General features: G+C 56.6%; 4 protein-coding genes across 4 annotated transcripts in view; 2 read left to right on the top strand and 2 right to left on the bottom strand.

Annotated features, from left to right (window-relative positions):
- LOC146421328 (uncharacterized) overlaps positions 1 to 16,485 on the top strand; it is a 238,099-nt gene that overhangs the window by 46,590 nt on the left and 175,024 nt on the right. The window lies entirely within an intron of this gene.
- The window catches only part of LOC146421343 (uncharacterized), a 95,707-nt gene that overhangs the window by 59,832 nt on the left and 19,390 nt on the right, over positions 1 to 16,485 (top strand). The gene's annotated exons all lie outside the window — the stretch shown is intronic.
- The window catches only part of LOC146421331 (uncharacterized), a 144,333-nt gene continuing 132,444 nt past the window's right edge, over positions 4,597 to 16,485 (bottom strand). The window contains exons 5-6 of the mRNA XM_085047532.1: positions 14,804 to 15,256; positions 4,597 to 5,683 (exon numbers count right to left, since the gene is read on the bottom strand). Of these exons, the coding sequence (XP_084903658.1) occupies positions 4,831 to 5,683; positions 14,804 to 15,256 (1,306 nt within the window). The 3' untranslated portion in view covers positions 4,597 to 4,830. The remainder of the gene's footprint in view (positions 5,684 to 14,803; positions 15,257 to 16,485) is intronic.
- On the bottom strand, positions 7,582 to 10,443 carry LOC146421344 (class II histocompatibility antigen, B-L beta chain-like). Its single transcript, XM_085047115.1, has 5 exons — positions 10,286 to 10,443; positions 9,524 to 9,793; positions 8,400 to 8,681; positions 7,623 to 7,798; positions 7,582 to 7,590 (listed from the first exon to the last, which is right to left on the bottom strand). The coding sequence occupies exons 1-5, from the start codon at positions 10,368 to 10,370 to the stop codon at positions 7,582 to 7,584; spliced, it is 822 nt and encodes a 273-aa protein (XP_084903241.1). The 5' UTR covers positions 10,371 to 10,443.

Below are 16,485 nucleotides of genomic sequence, written 5' to 3'. Positions count from 1 at the left end.
TTTCCAGCATTATGGGGCTCTGGGATTTCCCAAACCCATCTGTTCCCCATAATTTTTGGGGCTGGGAGTTCCCAATCCCCCCTGTACTGAGGATTTGGGAAACTGGGAGTTCGCACTTCCACTTTTCCCATGATTTTTATGGTCTCATTGTGCTGAAATTCCTCTTTTTCCAGGATTTTGTGGCTCGGGGATTTCCCAACCCCACTGTTCCTGGAATTTTGGGGCTCTGCGAATTCCAAAACCCCCCTGTAGTGAGGATTTAGTGCTCTGGGAGTTCCCACTTCCTCTTTTCCCAGGATTTTGAAAGGCTCAGGATGCTCAAATTCCTCTTTTTCCCAGCATTTTGGGGCTCTGGCATTGCCCAACCCTCCTGTTCCCAGGATTTTCGGTGGAAATCCCCATTTTTTTGGGATTTTTATGCTCTCACCCCCCACAGTTCCCCATTCCCATTGCCCCACACCATCATCCAGACAGAATATAACCAAAAGTCCATTTCCAGGGGAATTCAGCCCAATTCCAGGTGTGTCTGACTCGATTCCAGGAGGATCCTGGGGCAATTCCAGCCTCTACTGCAGCACCAACACCATTCAAACCCAATTCCAGGTGGACTCAACCCAGTTCCTGGTGGATCAAATCCAGTTCTAGGCAGATTATACCAAATTCCAGGTAAATCCAACCCAATCTCAGGTGGATCAAATCCCACTCCAGGTGGCTCAAACCCAAATCCAGGTAAATCCAACTGAATTCCAAGGGCATTCAACCTCATTCCAGGTGGATTTAACCCAATTCCAGGTTGATCCAATGCAATTCCAGGTGAATCCAATCCAGTTCCAGGTGGATCCAACCCAATTCCAGGAGGATCAAACCAAATTCCAGGTAGATTAAACCAAATTCCAGCTCAATCCAATCCAATTCCAGGTGGATCAAACCCAATTTGAGGTAAATCCAACTTAATTCCAGATGGATCAAACCCAGTTCCAGCTGGACCCAACCCAACTGCAGGATGAATCAACCAAATACCTGAGAGATTCAACCAAATTCCGGGTGGATCCAACCCAATTCCAGGTCGATTAAACCAAATTCCAGTGGGATGCAACCGAATTCCAGGATGAATCAACCTAATTCCAGGTCGACAAAACCCCATTTCAGGTAAATCCATTCCAGTTCCAGGTGGATCAAACCCAATTCCAGGTGGATCAAACCAAATTCAACTCTTCTAAAGGTCCCATCCCCCCTTTCCCTCCATTCAGGAAGCTCCTGGCAGCTTTTTTCTCTCTGCCCTCAGGCTTCTCCCCCAGCTCCGAGCTCCGGCTGCATCTCCGGGCCTTTTCCTCCTCCTCCATCCGGCCACGCCTTGGCAATGACAAATCCTGCTTTGGGGGAAAAACAAGGGCTCAGCGCCTTGCCCTGGGGGTTCCTCCTGCCCAGCTCCAGCTCTGCAACTCTCTGGCAGTTTGGTGGCTGTAAAAACCACTAACCACCGAGATTCCCAAATATCCCACAAACATAAAGAAACAGACTCCAAACTCCAAAAATATCAAGATTCAGCCAAAAGCCCCTTCAAGATATAAAGATTTACTCCCAAAGAAACCCCAAAGCATGAACATTTAGCCCAATAAAACTTAAAAACATCATGATTTAGGCCCAGTGAAAATCGTGGATCCCCCTCCCCAGTCACCTGCTGCATGTGGGGGGCTGCAGATACAGGCAGTGCTGGAACATTGGGCTGCCTCCTCTTCCTGCTCCTCCTCCTCTATCCCTACTCTTCCTCACACTCCTCTTCCTCTCACTCCTCCTCCTCCTCTTCCTTCTACAAAATCCCACCTCCTCCTCCTCCTGCAGCTAATTAATACAATATTGATGAAGAACAAAACCCCAAAGCAGCTTGTGGGGGGCAGAGCCACATGTGAGTCACCCGATGGCTGCCCTGGCAGAGAAGCTTCGGTTCCAGGCAGCCACGAGAGGAAGGAGCTTTAGAAATGCAAATGAACCCTGCTGGGGCAAAGGCTGGACAATGGACCAGGGCCTTGTGGCCTGGGGGAGCAATTGGGCCAATTCCCTCTGTCCCTCAGCCCGAGCTCTGCCTGCTTGCACAGATGGAATTTGCACAGCTCAGGGCAGAGCCCAGGCTGAGGAGATCTGACTGTGCAGCACAAACTGGTTCAGCTGCAAAGAAAAAGAGCAAATGGGAAAATGTTGGGAAAACTTCATTAAAAAAGGTTGGGGAAAATCATGTCTCTCCTCACTCCAACATGTGCTAGCACTGTGGATGCTTTATAGAGTGTAATAAACCACTGGGGATTTTTGCTACCACAAGTTCAGGGAAATCAGTTGGGAATCCAAATATAGAATGATTTAATTACACAAAAGTGTATAGAATGAGTTAATATAGAATGAGTTAATTACAAAATAAGGTCAGGAGGGTGCACCTCAAAAAATGTTTCAAAAAATGAAAACGGCCACCAGAACAAATCCTACAACACCATGGAGCAGCCCCTGGGAATCCTAAGAATTCCTATCAGGTCCCAGAACCAATTTGTGAATTTGAATTGTTACTAATTGACACAGACTGCTGCTCAGCCAAGCTCCTGCTCCATTCCTGAACTTCCACAAGCAGAACAAACACTTCCCAGAGCCACGAATACCGAATGTCACACAAACTAGGGGTGCATGTTAAGGGACACAGGCAGTGGGCGGATCGGGAAGTCTGTACCTTCCAAGTACCTCAGCCAGAGTGTTGGAAAATATACCAGTTTGAATATTTTGTATAACTTTTGTCAAAGGTTTGGGTTGTCTTTAGCCAGGGAAAAGGAATTTTAAGATTTTTTTCCAGGACATTGTTCTGCCAGGTGAGGTCTGATGAGCTCAACATAACTACAGACTAGGAGGAACCCAAAAGACAAAAGGCCATCAGCAGCCATTAACGAACATCAGCTCCAAACCTCACCCCTGGCTGTTTGGAGACACCTTGTCTGGCTAAAGAGAGATAAGAAGGAAAACCTAATTAGCATTAGAAGAGAAGCAATCTGGATCCAATAGGAAACCATCGATTAGAAAATAAGCAACATGGAACCAATTAAGACTGACCAAAATACCTTCAATGAGTTTAGAGTGTAAAAAATACCTGAAAAATCTTCCAAAACTTATGTGCCATAGAACGATTCTCTCTACAAACCCAGGCTCTGGATGAGATGATTCCCGTGGTACATCCTGGCCAGAACAACATCCTGCTCAGATAATAAAGTAACGCCTTGACTCTCTAACATTAAAAATCGTGTTGAAAGGTTTTTGGTTTTCCCGCAGGTACGGTGACAAGAGGGCAAAGGGACAATGAAACGCAGCCGGGGAAACGAGCATAGAAAGGAGGCTGCGTTTTACAGCCCCATGGCAAATGGCCCACGGCGTCTCCCTCTGTCCATCCATAAAGTCACTTTCACACGACTCCTCTGTCTCCTGCGGCCACACAAACCTCTGGCCACGCGGATTTTCCCGCACACTGCCGCCGACAGCGCAGCCACCTCTGTCCTACCCACAGCGAGCGGGACGAGCCAGCGCTGCTCCGGCACCGCCTCCTGCCGAGGCAGCAGCGGCAAGGAGACCGCGGGCAGCCGCTCCCTCAGCGGCCTCAGGCCAGCGGCAACACGGCGCCACAGCCAGGGAGGGAGGGAGGGAGGGAGACGGGAGAAGGAAGCCGCCACAGCCCCCCTGCCGCCCCCTGCATTCCCTCCATCCGCCCGCAGCGAGCCCCGAGCCCCGGCACAAGGCAGCGCGGCTCCCACCTGCGCTGGGACAGCCTCTCCGAGCTCCGCCGCCGCCTCCCCGGGCTCCGCCCGCTGCCGCCGCTCCCGGGCCGCACACACGCTCCCACCATGGCGCCGCTGCTGCCCCACTAAAGCCCTGCCTGCCTGCCTGTCTGCCTGGGGGCGACACCGGCGCCGGCCTTGTCCCCGCTCGCTGGCACCGAGCAGCAATGGCGCTGGGACAATCCCGAGTGACAGCACAGCCAGCCAAGGGCAGCGAGGCGCGGGCTCTGCACAGCGCACAGCCCAAGCCCCGCGCTCTCAGTGCCCCCCGGGCTGGCCGAGGCCAAAGCCGCACATGAGGAACAGCCCTGCAACGGGCCCGGGCCCAAGGCGCCATTGCTCTGCAAACAGCGACCAAGTTCTCCGCACCTCCCGGCCCCGCCTCGGCACGCAGCCCCCGGGGCAGCCCCACGGCCCCCACGGCAGCTCCCAGCCTCCGCCAGCCGCCCTGCAACGGCCCAGGGGGAGCAGGCCAAGGGACGCGGCTGCCGGCGCCCAGGGGACGCCAGGGACAGCGGGGGCACTTCACAAGCCTTTCCTGCAAAAGAGAAAACCATCAGCAAGGGAAAAGCAACAGCAGCGCTGGCTCCAGAGCACAGGGCCACACGAGGCCATGGCACATTGCAGTGGGGTGACGCTGGCCCCATGCCAGGCACCCAGCAGAGCTGCTCTCTCACTGCCCTGCACAGCCGCCGTGGGGAGAGAAAATTGAACCAAGGCTTCCTGAGCTGATAGAAGGACCTGGCTAAGAGATCCCTCATCCAACACCTTTGTGCACAAAACAGGCTCGGAATTGGATATGTGAATTGAATTTATTGCTAACAAACTCAGAGCAGGAGAAGAAGTAAAAATTTGACCATTTAAAACACCTTCCCCTCACCCGACGGGGATCACCTGGAATGGGGGTCACCAGGATTCTGCCCAACGGGGATCACTGGGGATCATCCACTGCAGATCTTCCCACTAGGGATGGAGATGGAGCAGCAATGAAGCTCTTCCTGCACTCGGGACACTCACAGGGCTTCCCTCACTGGTGCCTCCGTTGGTGCTGAGTCAAGAGAGAGCTCCTGGAGAAGCTCTTCCCACACTCGTCACACTCATAGGGCTTTTCCCCAGTGTGGATGCGCCGGTGGGTGATGAGGATGGAGTTGTGCTTGAAGCCCTTCCCACAGACAGGGCAGCGGAAGGGCCTCTCCTGGGTGTGAATGCGCTCATGGAGGAGGAGATTGGAGCTGGTCTGAAACCTCTTCCCACACTTGGGACACTCATAGGGCCTCTCCCTGGTGTGGATCTTCTTGTGCTTGATCAGGGCAGAGCTGTGGCTGAAGCTCTTCCCACATACTGCACAATCGTAGGGCTTTTCCCCAGTGTGGATCACCTGGTGCCGCATCAGGGTGGACATATGGCTGAAGCTTTTCCCACACTTCCCACACTCGTAGGGCTTTTCCCCAGTGTGGATGCGACGGTGCCTGATGAGGGTGGAGTTTTGCTTGAAGCCCTTCCCACAGTCAGGGCAGCGGAAGGGCCTCTCCTGGGTGTGAATGCGCTCATGGCGGAGGAGATGGGAGCTGGTCTGAAACCTCTTCCCACACGTCCCACACTCATAGGGCCTCTCCCCGGTATGGATCTTCTTGTGCTGCATCAGGGTGGAGCTGTCGCGGAAGCTTTTCCAACATTCCCCACAATCGTAGGGCTTTTCCCCAGTGTGGATCCTCTTGTGCTGCATCAGGGTGGAGCTCTGGCTGAAGCTTTTCCCACATTCTGCACAATCGTAGGGCTTTTCCCCAGTGTGGATCATCTGGTGCTGCACCAGGTTAGACATCTGGCTGAAGCTCTTCCCACACTTCCCACACTCATAGGGCTTTTCCCCAGTGTGGATCCTCTGGTGCCGGATAAGATCAGATCTCCGCCTGAAGCTCTTCCCACATTCTCCACACTTGTGGGGCTTCTCTCTGCCCTCAGGCTTCTCCCCCAGCTCCGAGCTCCGGCTGCATCTCCGGGCCTTTTCCTCCTCCTCCATCCGGACACGCCTTGGCAATGACAAATCCTGCTTTGGGGGAAAAACAAGGGCTCAGCGCCTTGCCCTGGGGGTTCCTCCTGCCCAGCTCCAGCTCTGCAACTCTCCCAGGGGTTTGTGTCCATAAAAACCCCAAACCACCACCATTCACCTCAAAACCCTCACACCATTTCCCCCTCTCTGCTCTTTGCACTTTGGCCTCCTCAGGCTCTCCCTTCCCTGCACTCATGGGGCTCCCGTGGCTCCCGGGCTTCCCTATTTTCCAGGGTCCCGCTTAGAGATGATCCGGGGGCTTTGGGGGTCCCAGGGGTCCCTTCTCCCCTCATTCTCTGCTCCGTGCTTCCAGGGATCCCAGGCTTCCCCCTTAGCCACGCTCCCACCTCTCCAGCCTGCCGGGGCTCCCCCAGCTCCGCCATCGCCCCTCTCCGCTCACCCCACTCCGGGGCTCCCGCCCTTCCCCTCCACCGCTCTCCCGGCCGGACCCCATGCCCCATGTCCCCCTCCCACCCCGACACCGGGCCGTGCCCACCTGCAGAACCCAAAATATCCCCCAAAGCCACACTGGCGCCTCAGCTTTGCCCTTCCGCCACATCCAAACGTTCCCCCCGCACAATCAAACCCTCCCAGCGACCCTGAACGAGATTTGGGGCTCAATCCCGCAAGCTGCGAGCTCCAAACACCCGCCCAGAAAAAACGCCGCTCGGGGACCCCCGAGACATTTGGGGCGACTTCCTCCTCCCCCTCACCTGCGGCGTGCGGGGCGCCGATGCTCCCGGGGCCGCGACAGACAAAGAGCTGCGCGCGGCTTCTGCTGCTCCTCCTCTTCCTCTCTCCAACCTCTTCCTGTTCCTCCTCTTCCTCTCTCCAACCTCTTCCTGTTCCTCCTCTTCCTCTTTCCTCCTTCCTCCTCCCGCGGCTCCTCCTCCTTCCTCCTCCCGCCTCCTCCTCCTGCTCGGATCTCCGGCCTTTCTCCCGCTCCTTCCTCATCCCTCCTCCTCCTCCTCCATCCCTTCTCCCCCTCCCCCCAAGCCCAGCGCCCACCCTTTCCCCCCTTTTCCCCACGCCGTCGCATGCCGCGGGAGGAGCCGGGATGGAGCCGGGGCAGGTCGGGCTGGGGCAGCGCTGGGCTCCGGGCCAGGCCTGGGTGCCCCCCACGCGCCCCCTCCCCAAATTGGGCTGGCGGGAAGCGCTGGGGGCGAGGGGGGGGCGCAGGTGGGGTTGGGGTGGGGAGCGCTGGGCGCTGCGGGTCTGCCTGGGAACTGGAGAGTCATCAGCGCCGCGAGCTCGGATTGGATCAGAATCGCTCAGCGCCTTCTCCCATTGGCTCATTTTCGCGGGGCTATTTTTCGGGGCTGTTCTTCTAGGGGGTTTGGAGGTTCTGGGGGGCTCAGCGGGGTCTCAGCGCCTTTTTTGGGGTTCGCTGTGTGCCGTGTCGGGGTTCAGCTGCCTCCCAAGGCCCCCAGAGCGGGGTGACAATTGGGGACACACGGGGGTCCCCATTCCCGATCCATCCCGGGGTCAGGTCTGCCCCCCAATCGCAGCCCCACCGCGGGGTCCCCCCGAGTCCCTCCCGAGTGCTCCCCAAGAAACGCGACCGGAGCCAACTGGGAAGCTTTACTGGGAGCACTGGGAGCAGCCGGGCGGGGTCAGAGTGACAGCAGGGCTGGGGGGACACACGACCCCCCAAAATCAGCGCGGGGACAGAGCGGGGGGTCCCGGCCAGGCCCGAGGCCACGGGGAGGGGCTGCGGCCGGCGGCGGCTCAGGAGCTCTGTGGGCAGAGAAAAGGGGATGACACCGGGCTGGGGGGCCCCGGGGGGAGCACAGCCGCTCCGGGGCAGGGGGGACACGACCCCCGGGACCCCCCCTCACCTTCTTGCGCAGGTAGAAGCCGAGCCCCAGCGCCAGGAAGACGAAGCCCAACACGAAGCCCCCGATCCCCGTCAGCATCTTGTTGCGGGCAGCGTCCGGCGGCATCTCTGGGGGGTCAGCAGGGCTCAGGACCCCCAAAAACCTCTCAGCGACACCCCAAGCCCCTCCAAGCACCCTCCCAGTCGCCCCCAGCCCACCCAGGAGTCCCTGAAACCTCCTCCCGATCCATTCCCAGCCTCCCCAGGACACACCAAAGCCCCTCCCGTCCCTCTCAGCACCCCACAACCCCTCCCAGTTGCCCCCCACCGCCCCAGGACCCCCAAACCCTCTCCCAGTCCCTTCCCAGCCCCACCAGGACTCACCAAGATCCCTCCCAGTCTCTTCCCAGCACAACCAACCTCATTCCAACCTTTGCTTTTCCATCCCCAATCTCCTTCCAGCCCCTCCAGCCTCACTCCAACTCCCTCCAGTTCCCCCCAGCACCCCCAAACCCCCTCCCAGTGCCCACCAGCACCCCCAGAACCTCATCCCACCCTCCCCAACATCCTTCCAACCCCTTCCCAGCCCTCCCACACCCCCAAGCCCCTCTCCCAGTATAAACCAGCCTCTCTCCACCTCCCTCCCAGTTCCCCCCAGCACAGCCCAATCCCCCTGCCAGCCCCCCAGTGCCTCCCCCGCTCCCCCCGGCACTGTGGGCTCTGGCCGTACCCCAGTGCCACCTCAGGGGCTGCTCCAGGCTGACGTGCTCCACCTGGCAGGTGTAGGTGACCCCGTGCCGGGGGGGCGTTTCCAGCAGCACCAGCAGCTGGTAGGTCCAGTCCCCGTTGGGGAGCAGGTCGGTGGTCATCACTTGCTCCGAGAGCTCCTGCTGGCCCTGGAACCACCTCACCTGCACCTGCGCAGGGTAGAAATCCATCACGGAGCACAGCAGGCGGCCGGGCTCGGGCTGGGAGCTCGAGGGCACCAGCGAGATGGACACGCTGGGGGGCACTGGGAGAGAGAGGGGAGACACTGGGATCAGCTGGGGGGGCGCTGGCAGAGAGCTGGGAGGGGTGGTGTGGTACTGGGAGGGACTGGAATGAAGTGGGAGGGAATGGGGTGGCACTGGGAGAGAGGGGAGTGGATTGGGGACCACTGGGAAGGCACTGGGAGAGAGGGTGGAGGTCTGGGAGTGGACTGGGCATGGACTGGGGATGGGTTTAGAGGGACTGGGATGGAGCGTGGTGGCACTGGAAAAGCGGGGAGTGGATGGGGGAGCACTGTGAGGGCAATGGGAGAGAGAATGGAGGTCTCGTAGGGGAATGAGAACAGACTGGGATTGAACTGTAATTGGGTTTAGAGGGACTGGGAGTGACTGTGGTGGCATTGGGACTGGAAAATGACTGGAAGAGAAGTGTGTGGATTGGGGAGCACTGGGAGGGCACTTCATGGAGGGTGGAGGTCTGGGAGTGCACTGGGAATGGACTGGGATTGCATTAGAGACATTGGGAGTGACTGTGGTGGCACTGGGAGGAACTGGGAATGAATTCCACGGCATTGTGAGGTTAAGCCCAGCGCGGGGAACTCGGTGCAGCTTGTCTGCCTGATGAGTCGTCAGAGACGTGCGAAATGATTATCTGAGGAGCGTCATCTTCACGCTTGGCTGAAATGGACGCGCTGAGGGGGGACTGGGATGGACTGGGAGAGCTACAGAAGTGACTGAGAAGGACAAGAAGCCCCTGGTTTGGCCCAAGGAGGGCTGAGGGCTCCGGGTGATCCCCAGGGAGGGTTTGAGGGGCTGCAGGGTCATTGGCAGGGCAGACCCTGAGGGGACACCTCTGCCCCACGCTCACCCCTGCGCTCTACGCTGAACGGGGTGAACACCTTGTAGTTCTGCGGGCAGATCGTGTCCACCACAACCTGCCTGTTCTCCATCCATGCCTGGTCACTGTTCCAGTACTTGGCCAGTTTCTCCCCATCCGGGGTGAACCCCACGTATTTCCCCACATCGCTGTCGAACCTCAGGTACTCCACCCGGTTGTATATTTTCCTCTCCAGGAACCTCACCTTCTCCGTGCTGTTAATGAAGTGACACTCGCAGTATGCCATAAACTGGCAGACCCCTGTGTGTGCAAGGCACAGGTCAGGGGGTTCCCCCAGCACCCCCATCGATCCCAGAGCTCCGGGGGTCACCCCGGATCCCCACTCCGCACCCCCTGTGCCCCACGGCCGCCATGGGACCCTCCTGCCCGCGCTCCCACTTCCTCTTTCCCACCCTTCTCCCTATTTCCCCTTTCACATCCTCACTCCCCGCCATTTTCAGCCACTCCCTACTTCAATTTTGGGGTCCCATTCCCTCTTTTTTCCCTTTTCCCACCCTTTCACCCACAATTTCTCCATCCCCATCCCCCTCCCGCTCAGTTTTGGGCTCCCAGCCTCCCCTTTTCCCCACTTCCCCACCCTCTCCCACCCCTTCCTCACCTTCCCCCAACCCTCAGCCCCTCCCGCTCTCCCTTTCGGCTTCCCCTCCTCCTCCCCCTCCACTTTGGGCTCCCAAACCCCTTTCTTTCCCCTTTTCCCCCTTTCCCATCGCATTCCCTGCTCCCCCCGCTCACCCGACAGCTCCGCGCCCGCAGCCGGGGTGGCTCCCAGCACCACCAGTGCCACCAGTAGGGCCCCAGCTGCCGCCACTCGCCCCATGGCCAGCGCCGGGCAGCTGCCGCCAGCCCCGCAGCAGCCGCTGCACTGGGAGCTCCAGTCCGGAGCAGGGCGGGATCATCCGCCCCGCGCGCTCGGATTGGCCGGGCGCCGTTTTGGGACGCGCTCCCATTGCCTGGGCGTGGTTTTGGGCGCGCTGCCATTGGCCGCAGTTGTTTTGGACGCGCTCCGATTGGCCGGGCCGGTTTGGGGCCCGTTTTGCACAGGCTCTACCCGGCAACCGGTGACGACACAACACACACGCCCTCCCATTGGCTCCGCCGCTTTTGGGGCGCTGCGCCCCCACTCCCACTCCCCCCACTTCGCCGCCGCTGCACTGGGACCACCAGCGACCCTTCCCAGTGTCGCCACATCCCGAGGCGCCATGGATGGAGCACGGAGCTGCCCCTGCCTGCTGCTGCTGCTGGCGCTGACCCTGCCTGGCCTTTGGGGGCTCCAAGGTGGGCTTTGGGGGGTCCTGGAGCCGCGGCGTTGGGATTTGGGGTGTCCTGGATCCATGGCAAAAGGGGATCGGGGAGATTCAGAAGGTCCAACCCCCTTTTGGGGGATTTGTCTGGGAAGGGCGTTGGCTCAACTTCCTGTTTTTTCAGGGTTTTCCCCGGGGTTTTTTCCCCATTTTTTGGGGTCAGGAGTGGCCAAACTCCTCTTTTCCCACGGTTTTGGGGTTCTGACAGTTCCCAAACCCCTCTGTACCTCAGATTTTGGGGCTCTAGGAGTTCCCAAACCCCCCTGCACCCAGGATTTTAGGAACTGGGTGTTCCCATATCATCTTTTTCCAGCATTTTGGAGCTCTTGGATTTCCCAAACCCCCCTGTACTTAGGATTTGGGGAACTGCGAGTTCTCACTTCCTCTTTTTCCATGAGTTTTAGGGTCACCTTTTGCTGAAATTCCTCTGTTTTCCAGAATTTTGGGGCTCTAGGAGTTCCCAAACCCCGCTGTTCCTGGAATTTTGGGACTCTCGGAATTCCAAAACCCCCCTGTAGTGAGGATTTAGGGCTCTGGGAGTTCTTACTTCCTCTTTTCCCAGGATTTTGAGAGGCTCAGTGTGCTCAAATTCCTCTTTTTCCCAGGATTTTGGGGCTCTGGCATTGCCCAACCCTCCCTGTTCCCAGGATTTTGGGTGGAAATCCCCATTTTCCAGGATTTTTATGCTCTCACCCCCCACAATTCCCCATTCCCATTGCCCCACACCATCATCCAGACAGAATATAACCAAAACTCCATTTCCAGGGGAATTCAGCCCAATTCCAGGTGTGTCTGACTCGATTCCAGGAGGATCCTGGGGCAATTCCAGCCTCTACTGCAGCACCAACACCATTCAAACCCAATTCCAGGTGGACTCAACCCAATTTCAGGTGAGTCAAATCCAGCTCAAGGTTGGTCCAACCCAATTACAGGTAGATTAAAGCAAATTCCAGGGGCATTCAATCCAATTCCAGGTAGATAAAACCCAATTCCAGGTGGATCAAATCCAACTCCAGGTGAGGCAAACCCAATTCCAGGTGGATCTAACCCAATTCTAGGTCGAGTCAACCAAATTCCAGGAAAATACAACTCTTTTTCATGTGGATCAAATCAAATTCCGGGTAAATCCAACCCAATTCCAGGTAAATCCAACTGAATTCCAGATTGATCAAACCCAACTCCAGGTGAGTCAAAACAAATTCCAGGGAGGTCAAACCCAATTCCAGATCAATTCAACCTCATTGCAGGTAAATCAAATCCAGTTCCAGGTGGATCAAACCCAATTCCAGGGGTGTCAAACCCAATTCAACTCTTTTAAATGTCCCATCGCCCCTTTCCCTCCATTCAGGAAGCTCCTGACAGCTTTTTTCTGGGAGAAATCCCTGAATTTGGGGATTTTTGGGGTGGAGTTTTGGAGGGGAACAGCTCTGCCTGCCTTTGCCCTCCCTGTCTGTGTCCCCAGTGTCCCACCCTGGCTGTGTCCCCAGTGTCCCACCATGGCTGTGTCCCCAGTGTCCCACCCTGGCTGTTATCAGAGACTGAAATATTTCACACCTCAAACATCGATACAAAGTTTTGCTCATTATAACAAAAAGTGTACAAAGAAGCTACAATCAAAAATCCTCCCTGAAGATACCTGACTGGGACTTTGGACTGAGAGTCAAACTGCTGAGATTCCATAAAGGGAAACCTATTGTTCACTCATCTCAGGCTGAGGGAAAGGAATGCACACACAAATCCAAAGCCACCAGCTGCTCTGAGAATCATCCCTGGCTGAGTTTGGGGTGGGGGCAGAGCACAGCTCCCTGTGATGCCTAAAATGCTGGGAAAGATTGAGCACAGACCCCGCAGTGTAGGAAAAGGGTATTCCCTTGGTTTAATAGGATCCCAGGTGCACCACGACGGAAAGAGAGCGACAATATCACGGGTTTGCAATTTATGGACTTCACTGATTAACATCCCTATCTAAAATTCCCCAATGAGAAACCTAACAAATGAAGTCATTGCCCCCTTATTCAAATTACCTCCCCCCCAAAAAAAAGTTACAAATTAGTTTACAGAAACATGTCCCAGTGATAAAGCTCTTTCAAGGCTGGTGCCTCATGCTCTTGAAATTGTGGAGATTGTTTCGTCTTCTCCAAAGAATTCTGAACGAGGCTGGAGCACAAGGGTTATAAACATGTGGGGCTGAGATACAGAGAGTAAAAGGTACAGGAAGGGGAAAGGGTAAAAAGGATATAAAAAGAGTATAAAAGTACAATGAAAAAGGACAAAAACCCATCAGGCATCAGCAGAAGCCAGGTTTACACAAACTGCCCAGCTGTGGAACCCCCAACCCCACCAAAAAGTGACACAGAAACCCCAAAAAACTACACTGAAACCCCAAAAATTGCAGAAAAAAAACCCTAAAAGTGACACAGAAACCCCAAAAAGTGACATGGAGACTCAAAAAGTGACGATGGGAAACCTCCAATGGGACAGTGAGACCCCAAAAATGGCAGAGAAAACCCCAAAAATGGAAGAGAAATCCCAAAAAGTGACACAGAACCTCAAGAAACGACAAAGAAACTCCTAAAAATGACACAGAAATCCCCAAAAGTGACACAGAAATCCCAAAAAGTGACACTTGAGACCCTAAAAATGACACAGAAACCCCCAATATGATAAAAAAACCCCAAAAATGACATGACAAACGCCCAAAAGTGAGACAGAAACCCCAAAAGGTGACCCAGAACCCCCCCAAAAATCACCCAGAAACCCCAAGAAGGACACAAAAATCCCCCAAAACGGCACAGAACCCCCAAAAATCTCCACCTCACGCTGCTGGAGCAGTTCGACATCAAATCGGGACTTTGACGTGAGAGGAGCTGAGGGGAGTCACAATCCATCACAGACCCCCAAATGCCAGGCCTTGCACCACAGCAGTGCAGGTGATGCAAGCAGAGTCTGCTGCTAGAGACTGTCCCCTGCCCCGGGGGGACATGCTGGACATTGTCACCTGGCCTGAGTGTATATTAACCCTTGGCACTCTGTGCTTTTTGGGGGGAAAACCACCACTGAGAAGAGCAGCTGGAGAAGATCAATGTGACATCGTTGGGATCCACGGATGGTGATGATTTCTTTCTCCCTCTTTCTGTCCCCCTCACCTCTTTTCCTACTTCTCTTTTCCTCTCTTTTCCTCCCTCTTTCTCTCATATTTACTATCAAATAAAACCTACACTACTGACTGGCATGTGGTCTCGTTTGCACCTTAATTCGGACAGATGTATTTCCAAAGAACCTTAATGTTTGGATCATAACAGCTGTGACCCCAATGTCCCACCCATGTCTCACCTCAATATCTTCATTTTTACCCCAAATTCAGGTGTTTTGAAGGATTGAAATGAAAACAAGACCAAACCTGAAAGAAAAGGATTTACATGTCTGTGCCCGCTGAGGATCCACGTGGTTGGGTAGAAGGGAAGAACATTTTTGGAGGTTTCCACCCCAAAATCCTGCTCTTTGCCCCAATGCAGAACCATTTGGCTGTGAAAGATGCCACTGGGTGAGAGAAAATCACAATCATGGAATCAATGAGGTTGCAAAAGATCTCCAAGGCCATCCAGTGTTGCCTCATGCCAAGAAATGATATAACTGAACACAAAAGGTGAGATTTTCTGGGGTGGAAAGTCAACAAATCCACTCTCCCCAGGGGATTTCTGATGTCCCCAGGAATTCCCATGGACATTCCTGGCCCTGCCTTCATCCAGGTGCCCACGGGGAGCCAGGAGGGTGTGGAGCCACCAGCCAGGTGTCTTTGCCACACAGATCACCAGCAGCACGGATCACCAGGGCTCTGCACAGCTGGGGTCACTGGGGATCATCCACTGCAGATCTTCCCACTGGGGATGGAGTTGGAGCAGCAATGAAGCTCTTCCTGCACTCGGGACACTCGCAGGGCTTCCCTCACTGGTGCCTCCGTTGGTGCTGAGTCAAGTGAGAGCTCCTGGAGAAGCTCTTCCCACACTCGGGACACTCGTAGGGCTTTTCCCCAGTGTGGATGCGCCGGTGGGTGATGAGGTAGGAGTTTCGCTTGAAGCCCTTCCCACAGTCAGGGCAGCGGAAGGGCCTCTCCTGGGTGTGAATGTGCTCATGGCGGAGGAGATTGGAGCTGGTCTGAAACCTCTTCCCACACGTGGGACACTCATAGGGCCTCTCCCCAGTGTGGATCCGTTTGTGCTGCATCAGGTTGGAGTTGCTCCTGAAGCTCTTCCCACATTCCTGGCAATCATAGGGCTTTTCCCCTGTGTGGATCACCTGGTGCTGCAGCAGGTAAGATCTGTGCCTGAAGCTTTTCCCACACTTCCCACACTCATAGGGCTTTTCCCCAGTGTGGATCCTCTGGTGCTTGATCAGGGCGGAGCTGTGGCTGAAGCTCTTCGCACATTCCCCACACTTGTGGGGCTTCTCTCTGCCCTCAGGCTTCTCCCCCAGCTCCGAGCTCCGGCTGCATCTCCGGGCCTTTTCCTCCTCCTCCATCCGGCCACGCCTTGGCAATGACAAATCCTGCTTTGGGGGAAAAACAAGGGCTCAGCGCCTTGCCCTGGGGGTTCCTCCTGCCCACCTCCAGCTCTGCAACTCTCCCAGGGGTTTGTGTCCATAAAAACCCCAAACCTCCACCATTCACCTCAAAACCCTCACAGCATTTCCCCCTCTCTGCTCTTTGCACTTTGGCCTCCTCAGGCTCTCCCTTCCCTGCACTCACGGGGCTCCCGTGGCTCCCGGGCTTCCCTATTTTCCAGGGTCCCGCTTAGGGATGATCCGGGGGCTTTGGGGGTCCCAGGGGTCCCTTCTCCCCTCATTCTCTGCTCCGTGCTTCCAGGGATCCCAGGCTTCCCCCTTAGCCACGCTCCCACCTCTCCAGCCTGCCGGGGCTCCCCCAGCTCCGCCATCGCCCCTCTCCGCTCACCCCACTCCGGGGCTCCCGCCCTTCCCCTCCACCGCTCTCCCGGCCGGACCCCATGCCCCATGTCCCCCTCCCACCCCGACACCGGGCCGTGCCCACCTGCAGCCCCCAAAATATCCCCCAAAGCCCCAATGCCGCCTCAGCTTTGCCCTTCCGCCACATCCAAACGCTCCCCCCGCACAATCAAACCCTCCCAGCGACCCTGAACGAGATTTGGGGCTCAATCCCGGAAGCTGCGAGCTCCAAACACCCGCCCAGAAAAAACGCCGCTCGGGGACCCCCGAGACATTTGGGGCGACTTCCTCCTCCCCCTCACCTGCGGCGTGCGGGGCGCCGATGCTCCCGGGGCCGCGGCAGACAAAGAGCTGCGCGCGGCTTCTGCTGCTCCTCCTCTTCCTCTCTCCAACCTCTTCCTGCTCTTCCTGTTCCTCTTTCCTGCTTCCTCCTCCCGCGGCTCCTCCTCCTTCCTCCTCCCGCCTCCTCCTCCCGCTCGGATCTCCGGCCTTTCTCGCGCTCCTTCCTCATCCCTCCTCCTCCTCCTCCATCCCTTCTCCTCCTCCCCCCAAGCCCAGCGCCCACCCTTTCCCCCCTTTTCCCCACGCCGTCGCATGCCGCGGGAGGAGCCGGGATGGAGCCGGGGCAGGTCGGGTTGGGGCAGCGCTGGGCTCCGGGCCAGGCCTGGGCGC

Source organism: Lichenostomus cassidix, unplaced genomic scaffold (genome assembly GCF_008360975.1).
Source record: "Lichenostomus cassidix isolate B80296 unplaced genomic scaffold, HeHo_3.0 HiC_scaffold_33, whole genome shotgun sequence".
NCBI lineage: Eukaryota > Metazoa > Chordata > Aves > Passeriformes > Meliphagidae > Lichenostomus > Lichenostomus cassidix.
This window is presented reverse-complemented; position numbering and strand designations above follow the sequence as displayed.